The following is a 27,235-nucleotide window of genomic DNA, read 5'->3' on the forward strand; positions in this document are numbered from 1 at the left end:
CTATCGAGAATTAGTGCCTGGAGCTGGACTTCCTATGTTATTAATGCCCAGCTTGTTACAATTTAGTCAACCCTTGCATTCCCCAATGCCTTGATGAATAGATTTGTTAGTTGCTCCCTTGTATGGACATGGCTAGAAAACATCATGCCTTGTAGTTTCTCACATACAGAAAAATAGAGAGAGGAGAATTACAAGGACAAAAGAAATACATTGCAGGCAAGATCATAAATCATAAGAACTAAGAAAAAATGCCCGTGTGACCTAACAGATAACACAAATGTAGTGCTTTCTAGCCTTTTTTTCATGGAATGACTCATCAATAGAGTGGTCTTTATTGTAGTTTTATTTTTGCTGCTTTGTAGAAATTGCGAATTTATCAGCAAAAATGTGAAACTTTTGACACAACGGTCCATTCTTACACATCTTTCCCATATGCTTGGGATGAACCATGCTATCCTCATCGTCTCGTCATTGAGGTATTCTGATCCCCTTAACTATTGTCTGTCTGACTCATTGTCAACATGGCTAATTTATAGTAGTTTGCAAATGGATTAGGTACCTGGAGAACGCGTTTTGGGGACATTCGACCTTGATCAAGTTAAAGACTATGTACCTGTATCCTTACCTTCAACAGCTGAGGTATATATACTGATTCAAATTTCTCAATTTCTATATGCATATGTTCTTTGCAATGCTTTACTTTTTATGTTATTTTTAATTCCAACTGCCCCTCCCAACTCACCTCAGAAGAAAGAAAAAAAAAATCCTCTTTATGGTCTTTTGAACCCAAACATTTTAATTTTCAAATTAGTTGTCCACTATATTTGTACTCTTGTGTCTGCAAAGGAGAGTCCAATTCTTCTTCTACTGTAGGAACTGAAGTACACTACCCAGTGAGAATGAAACCAAAAGATAAGGAAAGGAAAATTCAAGAGATGTGCCAATGGTAGCTACATCTTTTGTTAAAATTGTGGTCTCCTGCAGTATCAGCTTATCTTCTTTTAGATCTTCTTTCAGCCTTGTTCGTTGATCAAAACCCATAAAGTTGGCTGCTTGATTCAAAGCATGGATCTGGAGAAATAGGTCTAAGCCACTCAAACACTTCTTGGACCTGAATTTGATTAGAACAACTGCGGATTTCATGAATCAGCTGCTGCTTGTCTTGGATTCATCGACCTTAATATCTGAGTTGTGGAGACTAAGCTTTTCACAGTTTTTGTTATAACCTGAATATTAGAGAATAGGATCACTTTCTTCTTGACGCGATTCATTCCTGATGGTTCGCAGCTCACACACACAAAGTTTCACAATTGCCATATTCATTCCAGGCATTTACCATCAAGTTGCACCGATGCTAGTAGTATCAAGCTTCTAGTTGGATATGAAGTTTATGGTTATTCCTATAGTCTTATTCTAGATCTCTGTTTTTATGGTTAATTTATAATTATATCATAATCAAGGTTTGAAATTTCGTCCACACCATGACCGAAATTTCAAAAGTCCTTTTACCTTGGTTTTTGGTGTCCTGCCTAATCTGAAGCCAATAAACACTTGGAGTGTTATTTCTGCCTAAAACCTAACCCAAAGGGGTGTTCTTGATCAGCACCTACCTAGGCTGTATTGATCGTGTCGCTAACCAATCAAAAATAAAATCCTATACTAATCTAGCAAGCAGAAAGTACGGGGTCGAACTATGGGGAACTACAAGGCTAAGTCACTAAGATTGAATTCAACAAAACTAAATTTAAACTAAATCTACTAATTAATGCAAAAACGTTAACTATGAATATGTGAAGATCTTTGGGATTTCGAATCCCCAATGCTTTTCCCTAACCAATATAACTCTACACTTCAAAGCAAATTAGGGATGGTCTTCCTAGATATGCCCTATCTTCGCAAGACTTATCGTCCTTCACCGAAGCTTGGCACACTTAGTTCGTTGAGCTATAGAACATCTTTGGCCAAACTCAAACACAATCAACTAGAAGATATAGAACAGTCAAATTAATGAAATAAGCATGGTTCATCTACATCCCAAAGAAAAGGAACTAGTTACTCATTATCACAAAGTTCATAAGAGAAATAAAGATGAAACATAGGGAGAGAGAGATGTGGTCTTCTTCTTCAGCAATGAGAGAGATGAGAGCCGCATTCGCCGTCTTCATTCTTCTCTATGGCTGGCTTCTCTTTTATGTCTCCCGCACACAATGAATCTCCTCTCCTTACCCGTCGAGACCTTTGTTCTTTCGGATTTTGGAAAAACTCAAAACTGAAAAGTTGTAGATATTTTCAATATCGTTCCATAGCATCTTGAATCACGGAATCACCGCAATCTAAGCTCATACGAGAGAGATATGCCCAAAATACTGAAGGTAGGTCTGTTTACCCGATTTTCAGATTTATTACCAATTTTGTTCCTTAGACCTCCACCTGTTTCCAATTTGGCTAAGATCTCACTTCTCATGATTTCTTGGGCAGCAAGATTGAATGCCATGATTTAAAATCCACCAGTATCTAATATATTTGCCAACTTTACTCCATATTATCTCTAATAACCAAAATCACCTTATTCCTGAAAAATACACAAAAATACTCAATTAGCTCTCTTCAATTAAATAAGTATGGGGAATTAAATCATATAAATAATGGTAAATGCATGCTTATCAAATACCCCCACACTTTAGTGTTTGCTAGTCCTCGAGCAAAACGAAACAATAAAAGTGATACGGAAAATAAAGAAAGAAAAACCTAACTCACTTTCGTAGGAATCACGGTTGCACTTAGCATGTGCAACAAGCCTTTAAACCCCTAGGTTACCCTAGTGGACGAGTTGTGTCTCATGAGTGTTTGCAGAGAATATACACACAAAATTCTTAAGTGCTCTTCTAATTATTCTAGCAATAGTAAGAGTAAAAAGACAGATTCCAAAACAAAGACACTCCATTAAAGATTGAAGGGAATATAGGCACCCCCACACTTAAGCTCTTTACACCGTCTCTTGAGTCTAGCTCTAGGCAAACAATTCAATAGAGAAGTCTCCTCTTATCTTCAGTCCACCAGTTCACCCTCAGATAAGACTAAACTAGGTACCAAATAATACCAAGAACTCAAGATCTAAGCAATATTGACCTTCTTAGACATTTCACCTTTATAAGCACATTAATTCACTTTTTTCTTTAATGGTCACAGTTCGACCCCATACTTTCTGCTTGCTAGATTAGTATAGGATTTTATTTTTGATTGGTTAGTGACATGATCAAATTTTATTGCCTCTTAAGCTTTCTAGATGGCCTATATAATGAGTGTTGGGTCAGCCGCTCTCAAGCCAGATGGCCTTAAGGGACTAGGTGTAGAATACCCCTCGAACTTACTTATTCAAGCCAACTAGGCTACAGGCCAAGATTGGACCAAAGACACCCCAACTGTTTGACGCGAAGCACGATGTTGGTGACACCGAGACCCGGTTACTAAGAATGAGGTCAAAACTTTAAACTTCAGCATATTTTTTCTTTCTTTCTTTCTTTCTTTCTTTCTTTTTTTTTTTTTTTTTTTTCACATTATACTTCAATTCACTTCACATTTAAATAGTCTAAAATCGGCTCAACTTGTCACCATAAGCACAAGGTAATACAAGACAATTAAATGGTCAAACCTTTTGGACTACCTGGAGTTCCTATTTTCAGATTCAACCTCAGTCTCAAAATGTAAAGCCCATTACTATTATCTCAAGAGGGTGTTCATTACATCAGATGGGATTTCTAAAACACTTAAACTCTCATTTTGTATCCAAGCAAGGAATTAAAACATTTACCTTACCAAAGCCAGAAAAAATTGGGCACTTTTTATCTTTATGACAATGTTCTACCAACTATCAACAAGTCTTACTCGAGTTGAAACCCCCCCCCCCCCTCACACTTAAATTATGCAATGACCTCAATGCATGCAGAGATATAAAAAAAAAACATGATATAAGCAAATAGCGGAAAGAGTGTACCCGATGTTTGAAATCGTGATAGAGCACGCAACAGTAAAACCTAGCAACAAACAAAGAAAAGAGAAGAAAAAGAAATAACATCTAAACAAATGGGTTGCCTCCCATAAAGCGCTAAGTTTAGAGTCTTCAGCCAGACTCAGTGAGATGCAGCCAATGGAGGTGGAGGCTCAAATCTAAATGTGAATGGTGACTGCTCCAAAGAAGTGGAAGAGTCCAATAATGTGTTGACTATCTCAATATTTAGGTTAGATTCTCCAAATGACAAGTAATACTGCAGGGGATCATCAATAAACATGTTTGGAGTATAATCAGCCACTACCTCATCAATAAAGTTAATCGCAAAGCACTCTTCATCCCTATTTGAGCTTAAGGATGCATTGAAGATGTTGACTCTAAGTTTCTTATTGCCAAATGATATGTCCATGACACCCGATCTACAATTGATGCAAGCATTCGCAATGGCTAAAAAGGGCCCTCCAAGAATGATTGGTGGTAACTTATTGGTAGTTGTATTGTTAATATCTAGGATAAAAAAATCAACAGGAAAATCTAGAGCCTCAACCTTTACCAAAACGTTTTCAAGTAGCCCACGGGGTAATTTGATTGAGCGGTCTGCCAATTGTAAAATCACATCAGTGGATTTCAAATCTCCTAGACCAAACCTATCATAAACTGAACCGGGTAAAATATTCACACTGGCTCCCAAATCAAGCAATGCTTTACTTATGGATAAATCTCCAATGACACATAAAATTAAAGGTGTACCTAGATCTTTAAGTTTAGGGGGCAGTTGGTTGGAAACTACCGAGCTGACTTGTTCAGTTAGGTGCATAGTTTTAGGTGTTTGAGTCTTCAACTTACGCTTTTGGGTGCACAAATCTTTTAGAAACTTAGCCTAAGCTGGGACTTGCTTGATAGCATCTAATAGTGGGAGATTGATACGAACTTGTTGGAATAAATCAATCATCTCCTGCATCTTAACATTCTTTCTAGAATCTGGAATTGAGGATTCAAGAGCTTCAAGGAAGGGAGCTTTAGGAGTGTAAGATTTATGAGTAAGACCCTCTACAATCAGAATGTGCAACCCCTTATGAGGAAATTGATGAGAAATACTCATAGGTGGTGTTTCTTTACTAGGCTTGTGTGCATCATTGCCAGTCTCATGGGTCAAATCAACCTCCTCTCGACTCTCAAGATCAATGGGCAATGGCTTGGGAGTAGGCAAAGGTGCATAATATTCCTTCCCACTACGTGTAACAATAGAGACTGTTTGGACTTGTTCTTTCCTAGACCCAATTTGATGATTATGGTTACCTATTGGTTGACTAGGTAACTGACCAACCTCCCTCCTACTGATGGCATAAGCTAGTTGACCAAGTTTGGTTTTCAATTTGTTAATGGACTGAGAATGGGAATGCAACAATTGAGTGTTTTGCTCTAATCCACTAAGTGCTTTTAGTACCTTATCCTCAAATGATGAATTATGTGAGGGTTGTGGAGATGATGGTTGCTCATTCCTATAGGCATTTTGGTGCATATTAAATGGAGGTGGCCTATAAGGTATTTGATTAGAGGGATTGGGCATTGAGTTTCGCCATGAAAAATTGGGGTGGTTTCGCCATCCTGGGTTGTAGGTATTGGAATATGGATCATTGCCCAATTTAGAGACTCTTTGGGCCAAATGTGTATGCTCCTTAACAAACTCAGAGTATTGTGTAGCCAAATAGCAATCAGTGACATGATGGGATAGGCTAGAACATAAAGCACATGCTTCAATCTGATTAGGTGGAGAGGAACTTGTAGGAAGTGGAGATGGGGTTTGTTGTCCTAATGACAAGAGATAATCCAATTTCTTAAATAGCAAGTCAACCTTAGCACTCATCTCAACAGTAGGACTGATCTCATAGAGACCACTCCTCTTTGGTTGCCCAATGGATGGAATCTTAGTCCTAGCTGTTGAAGCATGGTGTTGGGAGTTTTCACTAAGGGTCTCAAAAAGTTCACATGCTTCATTCTCATTCTTGTGCATGAAAGTCCCACCATAAGAAGAATCAACCATTTGCCTATGTCGGTCTCTAAGGCCATCATAAAAGCATTGAACCAATTGCCATTTAGGAATAGCATGGTGGGGGCACTTTCTAAGTAATTCTTTTAGTCTTTCCCAAGCCTTATGAAATTGTTCTCCTTCTTGTTGGGAGAAACTCGTTATCGCTCTCCTAATGCTATTGGTACGGCCAATGGGGAAGAACTTTTTAAGGAACTCCTGTTGCATTTCTACCCAAGTGAAAATTTTAACATTGTCCAAAAAATGAAGCCAATGCTTAGCTTTATCTTTAAGGGAGAATGGGAAAAGAAGTAACCTTAAAGCATCAACTGAGAGGTTTTGAATTTTAACTGTGGATGACACCTCTAAAAACTCATCTAAGTGCTTATAAGGCTCTTCATTGGCAAGTCCATAAAAAGATGGTAGCATTTGAATCACACTAGATTTGATCTCATATTGAGCCGCCTCTATGTCAGGCAACTTAATACAAGAAACCAGAGTATATATCGTAGGAATGAAATGCTCACTCAAGGGCCTCATTGGAGGCTCATAGTTTCCATGGTTCTTTGCCTTCTAAGGTTGGCCAAAATCTCTTCTAACTCTTTAAGTCAAGTGGAGTCAACTCAGGGTTTAGGGACCGACGACCATGCATACACACAGAAGAATAATAAAAAAAGCTAAATAAGTAAAATTAAAAGAAAATAACTATAGCAAAAGGGAGAGTTTATGACGTACCTGAAGCGCAATCCACGTGATCTTTCGAACAAAAGTTACACATGTGGGATCTGAGGGATGGGGATATTTAAAAATTAACCTAAACAACCCAATCTAAAGCAAATATTACAATTGAAAAGTCCTAAATACAATTATATCTAAAAAAACAAAAGATAACAACCTAAACTAATTATCAAATCGCTACTCTTGCAGTTACCTACAAAACAAAAGAAAAAGAGATTAGTTAAATAAGCAAAGAAAAATTAAAAATTAAAAACACTAAAATTACTCTAAAAATTATGCCTAATTGACAAAAATCAATCCTAGCAACTGAAGCTTGGCACGCTTAGTTCGCTGTGCTATAGAACATCTTTGGCCAAACTCAAACACAATCAACTAGAAGATATAGAACAGCCAAATTAATGAAATAAGCATGGTTCATTTACATCCCAAACAAAAGGAACTAGTTACTCATTATCACAAAGTTCATAAGAAAAATAAAGATGAAACATAGGGAGAGAGAGAGAGAGAGATGAGAGCCGCATTCACCGTCTTCCTTCTTCTCTATGGCTGGCTTCTCTTTTGTGTCTCCCACACACAATGAATCTCCTCTCTTTACCCGTCGAGACCTTTATTCTTTCGGATTTTGGAAAAACTCAAAACTGAAAAGTTGTAGATATTTTCAATATCATTCCATAGCATCTTGAATCACCGCAATCTAAGCCCATACGAGAGAGATATGCCCAAAATACTGAAGGTAGGTTTGTTTACCCGATTTTCAGATTTATTACCAATTTTGTTCCTTAGACCTCCACCTGTTTCCAATTTGGCTAAGATCTCACTTTTCATGATTTCTTCGGCAGCAAGATTGAATGCCATGATTTAAAATCCACCAATATCTAATATATTTGCCAACTTTACTCCATATTATCTCTAATAACTAAAATCACCTAATTCCTGAAAAATACACAAAAATACTCAATTAGCTCTCTTCAATTAAATAAGTATGGGGAATTAAATCATATAAATAATGGTAAATGCATGCTTATCATGTATGCAACGAAACTAGAAATCTAGAACATGAATTTTAACCAATGTAAATATGCATATCATGCAAGAGAACTCTAACATCTTCATAAAATGCAAGAAAGAGACAAACTAAAATTCAATATACAACTATACAAGTAGTTGAGTATAACTATGCAAGTATAGAAGTAAGCAGTCAGTAGACTCAACTATACTAAAACAATATAAATGTGTAACATAACAACATCCAAATGAATTACATATTACAAATTTACAATCACATCACATCTAAGAATAAGAATAACCTAATCATAGCTATTGTGTTGCGGTGGCTTCATTTTCTCAATACCAAGATAAGTGCCTTAGTGGATGCAGCCTATGAGCCGAGTAGTACTGTTCTTGTATGATTCTCTCCTCCAAAACATGGGCATGCATGTAGTCAACCACTACAACTCTGTAGTTCTGGTCATCCACATAGTTAAGATATCCTGTCAAAGGAAACGTGTGATAGGGATGTGGAAGAGAAGATGGCTTAGTAGTAGTGGTTGTTGCATGCTGAATACCATCCCATATTCCATCTTGTCAAGGCCGGAAAATACATTTGAGGGTGTCCCACTAGTGCTTGATAAGCGAGAGGGATACCATAGGATCCATAACCATAAGCCCCAATAGTAAATGCACCGCTCTCAATACCACTCTCATGGCACTTGGAATCTATAGGTCTCTAGTATCTGAATCCTCTACCTGTGGAACCTCTAAACTCATCCAAGCTCATAGATCCCATGTAGCGTATCAAGTTGCCCACATACATAAGATGGTAAGTCCTGTATGATGAGGTGTTGTCTCATATCCATGCCAATGTTGTTTCCCCTTCCCTTTCCAGTTTTAGGTCGTAGGACAACCACAAGATGCATCCCCACCATGATCTGCATCCATGGACATGGGTGAAGTGACTCTCGCCTGTGTATCTTTAAGGGGGCAGTTGTCTCTGGTAGTGGAACTACCATATGCCCTGCAAGTGCTCCTCCTTCACCATGACCATCATCTACGGCCTCGTCATCATCCTCACCATCCTTATTATCACCACCACTATCATCATCATCCCTGTGTTGAGTCTGATTGGGAATGAGGGTCTCATCTAGATCCTACGTGTACGTGGAAAGCACAAACTCATCGTTTTGCGTGGCCGAGGACATCATCCAAACCTCAACCCAAGGAAGAAAATTCGACCAAAACAAAAGTTTCGACCTTACAAAAGGCCGAAATTTTGATGTTTCGGTCGAAACTGGACACTTTTTTTTGGAAATTGGAACTTCAATTTTCAGGCCTTATATGGACTCAAAATGATTTGGATTCTCGCACACTTCATATTTCAAGCATAATAAACCCAATGGAACTAGTGTTTTGCCAAAAAAAAAAAAAACCATCGAAAATTTATCATTCAAGTATACTAACAATTGATTGGTTCCAGAAAGTGCAAATTGTACTGCATACAATCATAGAATCATCAACGTACATGAATTGTTTGGTAGAACGGTTACATATACAACAAGTCAACAAAATAAAATGACCGACTAAATCAAATGATGGTGTCTCACATATATTAAGTTGAAGCCTAATATATCATATATACATCAAATAAAAATACATAATTTTAGAAAATAATTATTAAAATCTGAAAATGAATAAATGGTTACAAATAATAAAAAGAAAGTTTAACAAAACACAATCATAGATCATAGTCCTAGGATAAACATATATTAATTTCAAGGCAATACAAGATCTTTTAAGGCATGAACAAAACAAAAATAAAAAAGGGGAAGTTTGGAACTGTTGGGTATAGGTCATGCTTCACATTCTATTGTTGTCGGAGTTTCCTTTGTAGCTGTTGCGGCTTAGGAGATGTTTGTAGGCAAAAAATGTGCAAAAGAGGTGTTTGAAGGCAAATGAGTCATGGAAATTAGGTGAAAATGGGATAGAAATCAACAAAAACTAAGGAAAAACAAGTTGGAATGTTAAAATGGTCGAAATTTCAGTCGAAACCTCCGAAATGGTCAAAATCTCCGAAATTTCGGTCGAAATTTGACACTTTTCCGAAATAATTGGAATTTCATTGCGTTTTTTAAAAATGCAAACATTTTCGACCAAAATTTCAACAATTTCGACAATTTCGGTCAAATTTTCTTCTATGCCTCAACCGCAAATCCAGTTGTTTCCTGTGCGTGTGCTTGCCCCTCCGCAAATGCCATGAATGCATCGACATCAACTGCCACATGACGAGCAATCTCTATGTCAAGCTTCCCTCCAAGCTGGTCCAACACTGACTCACCCCTCTCCCTCACCCAAATCAATGAGAGGATCCTCATCATTTATCCACCTCGAGGATATTAGCAAGGTCGATGGTCTTCTGCTGGTCTTTTATATGTTGTATCTTCAACCTATGGTTATAGTGGACGAACACTTGATCATTATGGCATTGACTCCGTAATCTATTCCTTGTCTTTAAGTGGATCAAGTTAAATGTGCTTGAATTCCTCTCGCATCTAGAGGTTGAGCAAGTCTGGGAGAGGACCTTGATTGCCACTATCCTGAGGTTCAATGCACTTGAACCATAGAGAACTCATCACTCACTTGCATTATGACAAAAACATTAAGTTGATAGATAATTATTAGTAAAATGTAGTAATTTTATATGAGTTATACATCTAACTTGGATCAACGTTAGCCCATCCCTTCTCAACTTCATCTAAATTAAAGGACCCGAGTGCATCCCTAAAAATCTTTGTCTACAATCACTACAAATGATTTGTTAGCTAAATCATACTACGATGATAAAAGTACGAACTCACGGAAGATGGCTACATTTTTTTCCTAAAATACCCCTAAACTTTTATTAAAATGATATAATTAAAATTATGTCTAAGATTGTAATTTAACCCTCATAAATATAATTAATATAATATTTATTATTAATTGATTTTTCAAAGGTTTTCCTTGAGAATCGCAAACATTTGAAACCTCTTAGTTGGCCCATTAAAAGAAAAAGGAAAAAAAATCCATCAAAACCAATGATATTCATTTAATTAAAATCATTATATATAGAAAATATAATAATTTTTATTAATTGATATTTACTAATGGATCTTTCAAAGGTTTTGCTTGAGTTAATTAAAATCGTTATATATAGAAGGATGAAAACAAACCTTTGACTTTCACTTGACATCCCTGAGAGTTACAAGATCGAATAAACTATTTATGTATCTTTTTGTAGGAAAATTATTTGCATCATTGCTATGAAAACATTTAGACTTGAATTCAACTCAAAGAAACAAACATAAAAATTTTAAATTCTAAAAAAAAAAAAAAAATTCATATTCCAAGACACACCACACGTGCATATGCACGTGTATCATTACTAGTTCTTTCAAAAATCAAAAGCAAGTCCTGAGTCCTAATATCTCACCTTATTGTTACAGAAGTATTGGAATGTCGAAGTCGGCTCTAACTTTGCAACCACAACCATCACCACTTGAAGAAGTTCCATGTTTAACCCCAAATGGTTGTTGTACTAATATTTGGGGTTGAGATAAAAGGTTGCAGAGTTATCAAGGTTGCAATTAGTCAATTATATTTAAGATTTTCATTAACATAATAGTGAATGAATTACCAACAAGCCATAATATTTATTTGCCAGCCTTATGCAACAAAGGCATTAGATGTGTGGTCCATCTACGATCGATGATGTCTTGAAAACTCCTACAGCCTGTTGGATTTGCTTGTTGTATGGCAAGCTTTATGATTTGAATGGCTGCATACAGGTGGGGAGTAGTGGGCCCCTTCATGGAGGAGTCCACCATATGTAAGACCTTTATAATGGGATCCATGGTCTACATCACTAACCCCACTTGTCTAAAAAATCATGTGATAATATGATACCCTGCGCAAACCACCCATTGTCGATCTTGGATTATGTCAAAAACATTACCTTAGTACTTAATAGATAGTGTAATAATTTTAAATGTAATAATTGTAAAAATTTATTTAAACTTGGATCCATTCCAATCAAACCACTCCTAAGATGTAATCATGGATCTTATGTCTGTCCTCTTATCCATTATACTCTTCAGGGCGATGTAGTTCGCTGCAAACTTCGTGAGATCGGGTCGCACTAAGTCAACACCTCATGCTCACCTCATCCTATCAAGAGCTATCCATGATTATATATGAAATTCAATAACCAATCTAGCCTTGTCCACTATGCTCTCGACAATCCGAATCTTCCCAATATCCAATAGCATGAGGTTGATATACAAGGCGAAATATACACTATTACCCTGCGCCATCTTTTGCAGGAGTCTAAAGATATATCTGTGGTCTCACCTTACTAGTAGCATCCACAATTCTCAAGAAAACAGTCCTCTTATCACAGTACACCATGAAGTTGATGATGGATTTTTTGTTGGAACGGTCCATCCCTTAAACATATGGTGACCTTGCAGGTCTTCTAGAAGGGCCTCATATTCCCAATGTATGCCTCCAACACTTGCTTTTTCTATGTCAGGTAGGTGGTCATAATATAATAAGGGGTGGGGCCAGCATATCTACCACCTGGATATGCAGTGGTGTCTATCATGTACTTATAGTATGGGCCCCATGCTCTGTTGGTTAGAACGGATTGGTACAACATCCATTTCGCCACTGCTTCTTTTACCTTCCCCTTTTATGTTCTTTCATGCACTTGATTAGGCTGCTTCACCCCCTTCTTACTGAAAACATTAGGATCTGCCTCTAGTATCGAGTCTTGTCACTATGGATAACCTGTTGATGGGGAAGGAGCAGCCTCTGACTTTGTGACTGCTTGAACATGCCAACGCACCACCCCCAACCCCTGACCCAGATGGTGTAGCCCTAAATCCTGATGCTTTAGCCCATGTAGCTCTAAAGGGACCAGCTCCTGCATCTCTAGCTCTAGGCCTACGATGCCCTGCTCTCTCTGCCATTGCATGCCTTATCTCCCTAGCCTCCTCCTCTTGTGCACATCAATGGGGTCAACATCCTCACTATCCGAATCAACGTGGTATGTTGTAGACCCCATCACCACCTCATCAAGTGCTTTATCCACTCTCTTCTATTTTTAAGTATATACATAAAATAATTTCTATTTGTTGTCATCTTTTAAATAATTACAACAAATATTTATAAATATTTCAAATAATTTAAATAATTAATTAACTACAGAAGAATAAATTGGACACCATCAAAACGTAGATCAAGTGATGTTGTCTCACTCTTAAATATGTTAGATTCAATGTCATCTATCATGTATAAATATTATTTTTTTTCAAAATACATTTTTGAAACCAAAAAATAAAAAAAGAATACTAGCACTCCACATATAAAAGAGTTTAACATAAAATCATAGATCATGCTTCCTAAAATGATGTAACCAGGGTCGGCAAGCATACGGTCCCTCATTTTTTTAGTCCAAAAGCCCCTAGACGGTGTGGCATCTAGGGCTGGCCAAATCTGACAAGGGGTATTTTGGTTTTGGAGTCCTAATAGGGCTAATCAGGTTCAGAATGCTGTTAGGAGTCCAAATCTATTTTTATTTTTAAGTTTGGTTTTGTTTGGTTAAGCTATTGAAGAGTCCTTGTCTAAGTAGGAATCTCAATTGGAATCCTATTTTCAGGTAGGATTCCTTCTGGAAGTTGGTTGTTTATTTTGCAAGACATCTTTGTTCAGAAGTTCTCTGAAGACTCATTTCTAGTTGTCTTATTTAAGTTGTTCAGTTTTAAATGGAATCCTAATCCAAATAGGATCCCTAGTCATGTCTTAGTTTTCTTGTAGAGTCCAAGTTGTATTCCTTCAATGTAATAAGGCTAATAATCCCTCAGACCCCAAAACAATTCAGATTGGATTAATAAAACTTGAAGGATATTTAGAGTCGTGGGTTCCAAGGAGGAACTTCACAATTTAGTGCTTGAAATATTTTGTAATTCTCTCATTCTTCTTCATCTTCTAAAGCCTCCGGCAGCCTTGTGATAACATCTTGAACAACCGAGAGTGAACCAGTGCACTCTCCTACAAGTATAATCTCCTATCCCAACTCAATTCCCCCTCCTTTCCCAATCGCAGAGCTCCCTCCCCTTTTTTCTTTCCTATGGCAGCAGCCACCCTTCTCCTACATTAAACTCTAGAAAATCTCATCCCCTTTCCCCTAGGATAGTACCTCTTTCCTTTCTCTTTCCCTATTTGTAAAACCCTACATAGTCCCCTCCCTCTTAGTTTCAGAATTTTCCTGCACTTCACCTTCTTCACATAAATCGTAGACCGTAATTTCATCAAACCCCTATATCTCCCTAATCCTTAACCCATAGTCTAAGGTCTTAACCCTTTTAAAATTAGCACCTCTCACACCCCCTCTGCCTTCGACACTCGCCTCTACCCTAACCCTAACCTTAGAAACCCTAAAAATTGGGGATTGATAGCTTTCAGGAACCAGTGGGAACAGAATATTTTTTCTTAATTTCAAACCTAATCCTAGCCTGCTTGAACCCTAGTCCCCTTTCCAAATCACTCCTAGCCCTAACCTGTACCTAGATCTAAGAGTTGGGACCCAATTCAGACATTGCTGGGATCCTTGTGTGATTTAAGTACAATACAGTTTCTGTCCTTGAATCCCTGACCTGAACAGCAGGGTTATAAGTCCTAAACTGCTGCTGACCTTTGAAATTTTAACCCCAAACAGCAAGGGTTTAAACCCAAAGTACTGCTGCTTCTGTTAGAGAGGATCCTGAAGATTGGCCCAAACCCTGGGCTACATTATAAACTAAACATGTATTGATTTGAAAAGAAACAAACATTTTTTGATGCATCAACTGTCACGAAATCAAATTTTTTTGGTGACTACACATACCTAACTTCAACATGTGTTTAATCCCCAACAGTCCAACAAAGCGGATGTTTGTTGACATTTAAGAAAGCAGTAAGGAGTGTAGAGATTTGAGGGAGAAATAGGGATTTGAAGCCAAAAGGTTTGGATCCTGGGTTGAAATTTGCAAAACTGGAGTGGCAGCAGAGACAAGATCTGCAAAATATGTGGATCTCATCGAAGCTAGGTAAGTTAAAGAAAGAAGATGGACCGAAATGGTCAGAAATGGTTGAAAGAGTCAAAACAGTCGAGATTTGGTCGAAATTTGGACCGAGATGGGTCGAAACCTGGAAAGAATATTTCACCCCCTAGGTTTCGTCTCAGTTGGCAAAAAAGCCGAAATTTGAACCATGGTTATTATAGGCCAAAGCAGCATGCTATTAATTATCATATGCCATAGAAGTATACTTGTAATTTTTTTATTTTTTTTTCTTTGCTTGATAGAAATTGGCTGGTCACTTAACCAGCTTAGCATTATAGTCCTATTCTCTCTTTTAACATCTTGTGGTTGTCTAACGCAAATGTTTATTGACTAACTAGAATTGTTTACGTTAAAGAAAGCCAATTGGGGGCCTTCATGCCTTTTTCCTATTTTGTTTATTTACATGTTTGACTTCTTACAAACTTGCATTTCTTATTGTCTTCAGAAACCTGAAAGAAAATTGTTTGTCTCTATCCATGCTGAAGGAGCTATTAAGGTTTATTTCTGATCTTCTCCCTTGGTATCTGGGTGAAACATTTGCTTCTAGTTGGATTATATAGAGAGTCATATTGTTTGTCACTGACAGGTACTCAGTGTCATTGATTCAAGTTACCATCTTTTGAAAGATATGAAGATCCATTCTCCCATCTTCAAAGGGAAAAAGAAAGCTGATCAAGAGGAGAAAATTGTTGATTACACTGAGAGAATTAATGTTTATTTGTCATTTATTGGAGTTTCCTTGATGAACTCTCAACCACAGGTATAGAACAAAGACATTCTAGTTATGACCTACAACTGCCATCTTCTGTTTTCTTTTCTGACTTCAACATGTCTGCATCTCAATAGATTGAATTGTTCATGGCTGTCTCTTATATTCGTTTTTGTCTAGGAATTGCTTTTTGTTTGTGCGAAGGACACTAAGATAGATGTAATGCAGAGTGTTGACCAACAAAAGTTCTCCTTCCAAATCTATTCATTGCAAATTGACAACCAACTGCATAATACTCCATATCCTGTTATGCTGTCCTTCGATCATGCGCACAGGGTAAATCCAGCTAACCAGGTGAAGAATATGGATGACAGCTCAAAGGTCATGACCGGGAATGTGTTAAATGTTGTCTCCGACAATTCATGCACACCAATTTTATGTTTGTCTGCTGCAAAATGGAGAACAAAGGAAATCTCATTGGTTTCCTTTCAGTATATAAGTTTAAGGTCTCCTTTGCAACATTAGTTAATTGCTCGGGCTGTTATTACTTCTGGGAATTAATGTATCATGTTGGATACCTGCAGATTGGCAGCTTTACGTCTGGAGCTTGAGGAAGAAGTAGTTCTATGCTTGTTTGAATTTGTTAGAACAGTGATCTCAAGGCTGCGGAACAGAGTGTTGCCGCGCCAAGATTTGTCACTGAATTCTTTTGTCTTTACTACAGGTAACATAAAACAATGCTCTTTATGCACTCTGCATTTCAATTCAATGAAATATAAACATAATCACAATTTAAAAAAAAAATCCCTACTTCATCCTGTGAATCATTTTACATTTGTAGACAATGGGAATCCGGCATTACCCTCAGTAGTTCCAATTGGAGCTCCATGGCAGCAAATTTACCTCTTAGCAAGAAGGCAGAAAAAGGTTTATGTTGAAATTTTTGATGTAGATCCTATCAAATTAACTTTAAGGTAATTCTCAAAACTTAATTGTTAGTCTAATGCATCCCTTATCTTTGTCGAACATTCAGTCAACTGCATCTCCCGACATTCTTACTTTAGGTTACTTGTTCCATTGGAGCAGCCAGTAAAAATTTTCATTTTTGTCATCGGTTTTGTTCAGAACTTACTATTTTATGAATTTATAGCTGATATTACATTTTGCATCTTACAGTTTCTCTAGCACTCCCTGGTTACATAGGAATTATGATCTTACACCAGAAGAATCTCTAGTGCACATTGGTGGCACTGCTGTTCAGGTGAGAACATGAAAATTCAATGCTTCTGATTTACTGATCAGGGTGACCTTCCATCCCAATTTGAGCCCTATCGGACCAACCAAAACCAAGTTTAAGCCCTAATTCCTTTACTGCCCGAAATTCCCACTCTAATTCATTTATTGCCTTAAAAGTCCCAAACCCTATCCTAAACCCTAATGCCTTACTGCCCTAGATTCCCAAACCCTAATTTGAACCTGAAGCTAAGGTTGATTTCATAAGATCCTGGAAGAACTGGCCCTCATTCATTTGAGGCTACATTTTTCATTAACAGATAATATTTCACTGATTTTTCACCTGACACTGTTAAGGTTCTAAATAAGCCGTAGTTTGAGTTATTCACCAATGCCTTGGATAAATGCTTACTGTTTATAAAATATGCAACCATATATTGCCTATTTTACCCACACTATGTTATTACAGAGAAGCCTTATGGCTCTTGCTGATGTTGAAGAAGCACCAGTCTATCTTGGCCAGCTCACTATTATGCATCACATGGCTAGCTGGGAATCTATTCAGGATATTCTCATCAGGCACTATACTTGGCAATTCCTGCATGAAATGTACAAGGTGACTTTCAGAGAGAATTTTTTGTCTGCCGTGTTGCTCACAGAATTGGTATCCAATGTTTTTTCTGTGATATGGTTGTCACTTTTGGTTAATCAAAACTTCCGGATTTTATTCAGATTTGACTGGCATCTTCTGTGGTATTCTCTGTGTGATATTGTTACTAAAATATTTTACAAAAACATACTCTTTGCCATAATAACAATGCATAGGCTCAGGGGGATGTTATTCTCTTTTCGAACCAGCAATGCATGGAAGTATATATTCATTAGACTGAAAATTAGATGGTAATAGGTAGGACAGCTGATTCAGCTCCTTGCGGTTAAGTTGATGCTAGTGGGACCAAAGTGACTTGTTGCCTGTGAAGCAATTTTCTTCAATTTTAACCTTATCTTACAAGGTTCAGTCATCAAAATCATGTCATAGTCCAGAGGAAGTAGTTACTTGATTTGACATTATTTGTAAGTGGTATGATTGAACAACTATTAGGTTGGATGAGGAGAATCTTGAACCTTCAAATTCGGAAATTATAGGAATTAGGAAATTTCATCAAGAATCAGAATTGCCCATTATTGATTAACCAGTTCAATGTGATGAACGGCTTGCATCAACTTGATGTATTTTCAAAGTCCAAACTGCATCCTCCTAACCGCTAATCTACAGATTCCAAATTTCAATGAGAGATGAATGAAAATCATACAAGTCTCAAGTTTATCATCCTTAAATTCCATACTTCATGGCAAAGTTATTTTAAGCCTAACATTCATCATCTATTTAGTTTGCAGCCAAAATAGTGAGCTTTTCCTTCCTTACGTGGACAAATTCTGACCAGCAGATACAGAAAATACTCAGTTATAACCCAACATCTCAACACTGTGCACATGTCTGTTGGTAAGTGGACAACCACAGAATGTAGAAGGATGTATGGACAGTTTTAACCAAGTCTTCTAGCCATTTAGGTTTGGAGTTTTTCCGCAAGGTATATAGTGACTTTTTATATGGCTTTTGGTGATTATACTGTACTTGACTTGAAAGATATTACTATACCTAAAAGGATTACAAGGTTTTAGAAACTATATATAAATATCCTATCCTATTAGGGGTTGATCTTCTTCATTACTTCCAAGATTTGAATCTATCAGCATTAGTTGATCTTGGATAGTAGTGAAGCTTTTTCCTTCCAAGTTTTTTGAGTCTCCATCTTCATGGCTTGACTATGGCGTTTTGAGTCTCCATCCTACCTTAGTAATCAAGGCGGTGAGGCAACCATAGTGTTTGGTAGAGTAAAAAAGTATGGTGGTACTAACATGGAGAGGTGCCGGCTAGGTGTCCATGTTGCCCAGGGCGACCAAGGGTCTCCATTAGCTTGGGTGTCTATAATCTTTTCTTGAGTTTTCTTGTCTTGCCTTCTTTGTAAATGATGGTTGATGATTTCAATTTTCTTCTTCCAGTGGAATGCTTCAACATTAGCACTTGAGCTGTTTTAGTGATTAGATGGTCCAGAGTTATCAAAATAGAGTTTGGAACCCAGGATTGCACCAAGTGGGTTTGCATACCTTGATCTGAATCTGTATCTTTGTCATGCATAGTGATTTGGCCTTTCATAATGATAGTCTTCTCAGAAATCGCACTTTCAGTTCCACAAATTGCTTGTGTCCTTATATCTATCTTCAACCAACTTGCCACCTGGCAAATTGCATGGTCGCGGACCAACATTGGATACAGTTCTAAAGAAACTGAAGGTCATAAGTAGAGGATTGAAGGATTGATGATAGGCATCCTTGATAGGCACAAGGTTGAATTATTCAGCTGACTAAATTTTGAAATGTCCATATGGCCCACCAGAGAGAAAGTTCCTGTTGTGTCTTGCCATTCCCCAACTTAACATAAAGGGCTTCTCCACTTGGATTTGGATGAGCTGTAACTTCCTGATCAACAATGCCTGCGCTCTTTTTTTTTTTGTGTTTATTTCTTGTTCTATTAGATGTCTGCCTCTGTGGTGAGAAGATCCATCCTAGAACGATATGATAAGCGTATTATCAACAATTTAAATTTGTTTCTCAAGTCTCAGAAGATTAATCTTGCAATTCATCTCACAGGTATTTGGTTCAGCTGGTGTATTTGGTAATCCAATGGGCTTTGCGAGGAATGTGGGACTAGGCATAAAAGATTTTTTATCAGTTCCTGCTAGGGGCATTTTGCAGGTGAACATTTCGATCATGCAGAATACAGAGCATGTTATCAGGTCATGAGTTATGCCGTTATCCCATTGTTCATGGATTTACTTCTGTTTGCAGTCTCCTTCTGGCCTTATAACTGGCATGGCACAAGGTACCACAAGTTTACTTAGTAATACCATCTATGCAGTTAGTAATGCTGCAACTCAGTTCAGTAAAGCTGCACATAAGGTATGGTTTCATTCCTCACATTGAAGGATTTCCTTGTTCTCGTAGCTTTTGATATGTTACTAGTGACTTCTGCATGCAGGGTGTTGCTGCATTTACGTTTGATGACCATGCCGTTACCCAAATGGAGCAGCAGCAGAAAGGTGTATTAAATGAATTCTTAGAGGTAAAATATATAATCTGGGTATTGCTGCATTTACATTTGATCACCATGCTGTTGTTACCTAAATGGAGAAGCAGCACACTGAATAAAATCTAACAGGTAAAATATCTAAGGACCCATTTGATAACTTGCCGAAAAACAGTTTTAATTTTCTTCTTGCTTCAAGAAACAAAAAAAAATTGGCTGACAGCCATTTGATAAAACTGTTTTGTTTATGGTAATTTTTACAACATAAGAATTTCTGCTTCAAGAAACACTTTTGACTTGTTGCATCTGTTTTTCGAAGCGAAATTAGGGGGCAGCCTGGGTTTAAGTGACTGTTTTAGAGGGGTATTTATGGAGTTTAGCATCCTAAACATAAGGACCCTGCTAAAACCCTCTCCCTCTCATACTATTAACTCTTCTTCAACCCTAACGATAGGGACCAATTGGTTCTTCATCTTCTCTATCTCAGATGAAACCCTAGCCTCCATCTCTACAAAAAAAAAGCCATGTTTCATCTTCTGTGTCTCTGGTTACTGCGATAAAATGTCTGCTAATACAGTATGCTTCCAGAAGCAAGTTAATCAGATGCCTATAAAAGTATTTCTACTTCCAGAAACACTCAGAACTGCTTCTGGTGTTTCTGGAAGCAAAATACTTGGTGGGTTCTCAAACAGGTCCTATATTTACTATATACTTCTCACATGTTGAATCAACTGTGAAAAAATACTTCTAAAATGTACTTCATTATGAAGTTACCTTTATGGTTTTCAAAAGCATGTATATCTGAGGTACTCAATGAGACTAGACTCCAGTGACATTTGCCCTATTGAATGGTGAACATTATTTTTATGCCACTGGTGGCAGTAAATTTGCACCTGAGTCCAACATGGAGAACTCACATGAGATTGTTCTCTTCAAGGATTAAATTACCAGAGTTTTGTGGGGGTTCTTTTTTGGGTGTTGAGGGGGGGGGGGGGACCAATGGAAGTTTAGTTTTTAATTGTGGGTTTGCTAAGCTTTAGTATGAAGTAAAATACAAAAGACATGTCGGAAAACATTTTAGAGGAAAAAAATGTGTTCTCAGAAATGTCTTTCTAGTTCAACTAAAACAGATAAAAACCCGTTCTTTAGTATGTACGGCCTGAGAAAATACTTTTCATTATCAATGTTGTAATCAGAAATGTCTTTCTAGTTCAACTAAAACAGATAAAAACCCGTTCTTTTGTAAGGCCTGAGAAAAAACCTTTCATTATCAATGTTTACAATGAAGGTTTAAATTCTATACATTCACTGACTGTTTCGAAGAAAATGCATGCTCTGGAGGTGAGCAGCATAACTGCATAACACCACCAATGTCATGTTTAACTTTATTACTTAACAGGGTCTCACTGGATTCCTTCAATCACCAATTAAGGGAGCTGAGAAACACGGCCTTCCCGGTGTCCTCTCAGGTAGTTCCCATCTGCACTTGTAATTCATATTGAAACTATCCTCATCAGCAGCAACTAACAATCAGCATGCACTTGCATTCCTCTGTACATTTACAATAAATGTTGCTGACTGGTGACTTTATTCCTCCAGGAATAGCCCTGGGAACTGCAGGGCTTGTAGCAAGACCAGTGGCCAGCATACTTGAAGTCACTGGAAAAACTGCACAGAGCATCAGAAACAGAAGCAACCCTCACCAATCACGCCATTTTCGTGTGCGCTTTCCAAGGCCTCTAGCCAGAGACATGCCGCTGAGGCCTTACTCCTGGGAAGAGGCAATTGGAACATGGATGCTATTAGAGGCCAATGAAAGAAAGTTTAAGGATGAGATATTTGTTATGTGCAAAATGCTTAAACAGTCAGGGAAATTTGTCATAATGACTTTAAGAGTCATCTTGGTTTTTTATTGTTCAAGCTTGGAGGGATTGGGTACTACCGAATTCCAAGGTGTTGCAGATCCAGAGTGGGTGATAGAAGCAGAGATGGGCTTGGATAGTGTGATTCATGTTGATAGAGAAGGTGAGATTTTGAACATAGTTGGAAGCCGTTCAGATAAATTCTTAAAGCAGCATGAGTCGAAAAGAGGTAGTCTAAGGACAAAGCAATGGAGAACTCCCACCTCAGCACCGCTTTTTCAGATGAGTATAGAATTGGTAACTAAGGAGGAGGCGGAGGATGTTTTACAGGTAGTATTGGCTACAATCGAACATGGAAAGCAGGAAGGTTTGGGATTACATGTTCTACATCAACGTAATATTCGGTGAAGGCTCATGTCAATGTCAATTTGTACTTAATGTTTGTCATAGGGAATACAAGGGTAGTTATGTTAACTGCTGTGCTGCTCCTGCTTTGCGTTACCAATTTTTTATTATTATCATGGTGTCAAAGCAGTGAAGATCAAGAGACTCCAATAACCAAACAGGCAATGGGCCACAACTCCAGATTTGCATTTCTGCTCTTGCTATGGAAAATATTCTTCAAATTAGGCTTCCAAATTGTACAGGTTGGTACTCTGTTCCACCAAGGTTACTTACGCACCAGGTGTATCAGAAAGAAGGAAAGTGTACATGTAACATTCATAAAAAATGCCGTATTATCATTATAGTTTGGAATGCTTGTAAATACTTTGTATAGATAGATGCAATTCTCATTTTTTGCAGTTGAAATCCTGCTTACATAAACTTCGTTTTCTTTTTATAGTTAACATCAAATTACACAATGTCTGATCATCAATTTTTCAAACCACATTATCAGCATTAGTGAAAACTTTTGATGTCATTCTAATACTTCTTGTATCTACCGTCTTTATAACCATTGAAGGTTATCGAGGCCTCGACTTCTTTTGATTCTTTTGAGTTGGTTCAAACCATGGGTTTAGGTTTTGGTGCTGTATCAACCAATACACATTGTATTGGAGGTGATGGATACCAATATAACGTGACTTCTGTAGTGAGCTTGTTTCATATGGCTAATATGAATATGTATTAACATCAGTGTCAGTGACAACAGATTTGAGTTCAGGGCATGTACTTCGACTTAAACCTTTGTTTCTGACACCCTTCTCCCTTCTCCCTGCATCAAGCTGTGCTTGTGAAAATTATTTGCATTTTATCCTTCAAAACTTCCATTAGAGAACCTGTCAAATATTTAAGAAGGTGATCGAACATATGATTCTTATGAACGAATAATAAAGCTGTGGTCGAAAGGTAATCAACTAAAGATTCAGTTATTATCTTCAAGCTCAGCATTGGTCGGTTCTATTTTGGCCTTACCTTCCCCACAACGTTTCTCCTTTGGTTTCTTTAGCTAACATGTCCAACTAGGATCCGTGCCTTGTTTATCTATTGCAATTATAACGATGTACTTCATTTGGTTACAAAACAAAGGTATTTTGGTTATAGACAGCAACTATGGGCAGCAAGATGTAAGGATTAATCGAGTGTATATAAGATCAAAATAAGATTGAATTAGTTACTTGGAAACTTCTCTAGGTTGAACAGCAACAGTATATGGTCAAGTCATATCTGTAAGACACTCTCCTTGAGGTGTTTTATAGCCCCTCAATCCGTGCAGACCAGGTTGACATGATATTGTGCCTTAGTGGATGAAACAACCCTCTGACGCTAAGAGGCAGTACTTGTGTGGTTACTGTTGCATCCTATCCACGTCCCGACCATCTTGAAGGCTATTCCTAAGAAGCCACCTCCGATGGTTAAGTCAGTCTAGAAACAAACGGAGTCTCCGAGCGAAGCTTGCTCAAAAGTAATGTGAAAGAGTAACTGCATGTTTCTTGCTTACCATACCCTCTATTTATGCTGTCTTTCTTACCATTTATGTTCTTAGGAGCATCTTGCGTATCTCACCAACCGACTTCAATCATTCTTTGATTGAGGAATTTTCTCTAAGGCGGATTAGTTGCCTTGTTTACATCTTTACAGACATGTACTTCCATATATATTTCTTCGTAATTATAGAAAATCTCCAACCAAAGTTGTTCGGACTGTTTGACTCCCAACCCGGGTGGGAACCCGAACCGATACCCAAATAATCCATACCCATAACAGTTACTGAAGGGCCCCAACAGCTATATACTCTGAAAATTTCTTGATAGATACGGACAGGCTGGGGTTATGCCTCGTAGGAAAAATGTTTATCCAAACTCTATTGGTACGAAAACCTTTGGCAGTGGTAGGTTCCCCCTCTTCGCCTTATAATTGGTGAGGATAGATAATAAGAGACACAAGTACCTGAAAAGAATAAAACAAAGCACCATCAGAGAACTGACAGATTACTAGTAGAGAACTCTGATTGCAAAGAGTCATAATATATAAATGTTACGGATGAGATCTATCGAAAATTTTGTCTAGTACATTTCCTTGTCAAAAATGGACTTGATATCTGGTCCGAGATCTATCCAGGTCTTTGTGCAGGTGTTCACCTAGTCCATATGACAGCCAAGCCCAATTGATTGGGCAGGAAGTAGACATATCAATCAAAGGAACCCTTAAAGAGGAAGGTCACGCCTATGACAACACAAATAAGTAAACGAATCTACATAGGGAAGGAAACCTTCCATCGGAGACAACCAAGCGAATGCGCGGGATCTCGTTGATAGCAAAAAAGGTAACTTGCATGGTATTAATAGGGGATCTCACTTAAAGGTAAAAACACACTCTTTCTCTTTATTCTCTAAGCAAGTTCGCTTAGAGCCTTCGTTTGATCCCTGACTAACTTAATCTTCAGAGGCAACTTCCTAGCATCCTAGCTGACCCACTGCTAACTTTTCTTTTGCAAGATCAACCTACTATAAGGTTAGGATGTTGGTCGGACACAAAAGTTTGGCTCCGTCTGTGGGAAATAGCAAGACGAATAACCAGCCAAGGGGAAACACTAGTCGTGTGACTCAGTAGAATCCTAAGACAGAAGTTCATGGGACGAATGATCGTGAAGAGGAACAGGATCCTCCAGACAATTCACTCAAGGAACAACATGTCTCTTGGGATCCCCCCAAGCCATCCTAAACCCCTTTAGGGAAGGGACATCAAGACAACCACAAAACCTGCCACAACTACAAATCTAGAGAACATGCGAAGAGAAATGCAGCACCATATGCTCGAGCTATAGGGGATGTTAAGGGGACTAGTTCACCAAGTGGGGATTCCCTAGGGGGGCCCTCACAACACCCAAACTGGAAATCTGTGACAAGTAGTTTGAGAGGCGCTAGAGAAGCGATTGCCAAACAAAAACCCGCCCCAAATCCCAAACTGAGGACAGGCAACAAGACTGGCTGATCAAAAACCAAAGGGTGGAAAGTGAGTCAGCACTTTCAACCGACTCTCAGGCATCAGACAAACACAAGACTTACCTAGGAGGTGGCCGGAGGGAGGAGATAACCAAGAAGGGGAAAGTCATCTAGGAGGACCCCCCAAATATCTCCCGATCAACTCGAACTAGATTGGAGTTAAGGTGTTCCGTCCCTTAGTGGTCATACTCTATCTGGGAGAGTACCCGGTCTTCAGGACAAGACCGGCCAAGGAATGATGAGTTAAATTGACAGGTAGCAAAAGTTGAAAGAAAGCTCGAGGATCGGGATCATGATGAAGATTTTGATGTAGTTGACCGGAAGCCATTCTCCGATGAAATTATGAATATGCCTCTCCCGGCTAGCTTCATCATGTCGACATGTACCCCATTTGAAGGAAAGACTAATCCCAAGGAGCATATTAGCTACTTCAAATCTGTCACACTCCACCCACCGATATCAGTCCTGCCCGACAACCCGTGGGTGCGATCCACAGTCACAAGATCCATGATTTACCCATCAATGATAATAAATACACATGATAATAAATTAAGAGTAAGAATAGTTCAATATTTAAATAAAAAGGGAAATACATACGTCCAACTTCCAAAAAGGAATAAATCAAAGAAAAGAACAAAGTAATCATGTCCAAAAATGGAATTTCAACGGACGCAAATAAAATCAAAGTTTTATTTTTTTTTAATTTTTTTTTGTTCTCTTTCAGGCGGCGGTCTTTTCCTATAATTTCTTGATGAACGGGGGGGGGGGGTCATCTAACCTTCCTTCATCGACTTCTCGAAATAGTGGGCCACTTAAATCCTCCTACCATTAATGGGAACTATAAGCAAACTCCAAGCACCCGAAAGTGGCTTCCTGGTGTACATCGCTACCTCCCACTTGGCGCCTCCGAGTTTCTTCACAAGAGTTCTCCAAGCCATATGGAAGTTCTCCTTATCCAAGGTCGCCATCTATTTAGTTTAACAATAATCCACAAAAGGAATGAATTTTGGCGAACTCTGTGAGAAAACAAATCTCATATACATGTCGACATCATATCATGGTAAGTAATATATGTGATAGATGATATGCATATGTATAGATGCATCTAGTAACTAACTATGCAAGTCTCTAATATAGCAGACATGCTTTCCGATATAACACCAGCCCTCCTCTATGTAGGTTTAGTCACTCTGATCTCTCATGGATTGGTTACCTCTGTTGGGATCCCGGGCAAGTAATACAGTCCTCATCAAACAACCATCGCTGGGGTTTATGTCACACCCCACCCGCCGGTCTCGGTTACCCGCCCGACAACCCGTGGGGGCTAACCGTCACAGGATCCACGGTCTTACTATCAATAAAAATAAATACAAGTAATAGATAATCATGAGCAAGAATAAGTGCAATAATTAATAGAAATATTACAGGAGTCCAAATAGCGGTAGCCAGTCCGTGAGGGTTCTCATTCCTAGGTTGCAAAGGATACGGAACCGAGTTGGTTGGTGCCATAGGGGAAGTATATGGACTTCATGTAGTGTGTTACTAGTATAACTTGCATTGGATTAGAAACCCCGACATGCACCGGTACTCATGCCAATGGTCGTGGTAAGAGAGTGTTGACTTAAACCCCAGCCATGGATTGTGCCAGGTGTGGACTTACCCCTTTACCCAAGATCCCAACAGAGGTATCCAATCCGTGAGGGATCAGAGTTACTAGACCTACCCAGAGGAGGGCTGGTGTATATCTTAAAGCATGTCAATTGTTAGAGACTTGCATAGTTAGATCTTAGTAGCATTCATACTTTTGTATATCATACATATCTTATATGCATTGTTGATTGTGTTGACATATGGATGAGAATTATGTTATCCTTACTGAGTTCATCAGAACTCATTCCTTTTCTTTGTGTGTAATATATAAATTGC

The 27,235-nt window shown here is 38.2% G+C and overlaps 1 protein-coding gene and 1 non-coding gene across 8 annotated transcripts in view; both read left to right on the top strand.

Moving 5' to 3' along the window:
• The window catches only part of LOC149015786 (vacuolar protein sorting-associated protein, putative (DUF1162)), a 159,289-nt gene extending 135,621 nt beyond the window's left edge, over positions 1 to 23,668 (top strand). For all 7 annotated transcript variants that reach the window (XM_089155555.1, XM_089155556.1, XM_089155557.1 and 4 more), the window contains 14 exons: positions 363 to 476; positions 556 to 639; positions 15,357 to 15,407; positions 15,498 to 15,671; positions 15,801 to 16,126; positions 16,205 to 16,344; positions 16,462 to 16,594; positions 16,797 to 16,881; positions 17,323 to 17,469; positions 19,566 to 19,670; positions 19,764 to 19,874; positions 19,954 to 20,037; positions 21,401 to 21,470; positions 21,601 to 23,668. In XM_089155555.1, the coding sequence (XP_089011681.1) occupies positions 363 to 476; positions 556 to 639; positions 15,357 to 15,407; positions 15,498 to 15,671; positions 15,801 to 16,126; positions 16,205 to 16,344; positions 16,462 to 16,594; positions 16,797 to 16,881; positions 17,323 to 17,469; positions 19,566 to 19,670; positions 19,764 to 19,874; positions 19,954 to 20,037; positions 21,401 to 21,470; positions 21,601 to 22,271 (2,295 nt within the window). In that variant the 3' untranslated portion in view covers positions 22,272 to 23,668. The remainder of the gene's footprint in view (positions 1 to 362; positions 477 to 555; positions 640 to 15,356; positions 15,408 to 15,497; positions 15,672 to 15,800; positions 16,127 to 16,204; positions 16,345 to 16,461; positions 16,595 to 16,796; positions 16,882 to 17,322; positions 17,470 to 19,565; positions 19,671 to 19,763; positions 19,875 to 19,953; positions 20,038 to 21,400; positions 21,471 to 21,600) is intronic.
• On the top strand, positions 6,112 to 6,218 carry LOC149015788 (small nucleolar RNA R71). Its single transcript, XR_016173784.1, has one exon. It is a non-coding gene; the product is annotated as a small nucleolar RNA R71 (small nucleolar RNA).
• Positions 23,669 to 27,235: the final 3,567 nt, after the last annotated feature.

The sequence above is a fragment of the Hakea prostrata genome, chromosome 5 (assembly GCF_041222555.1).
Source record: "Hakea prostrata isolate BN-2017 chromosome 5, UWA_Hpros_2, whole genome shotgun sequence".
Classification (NCBI taxonomy): Eukaryota; Viridiplantae; Streptophyta; class Magnoliopsida; order Proteales; family Proteaceae; genus Hakea; species Hakea prostrata.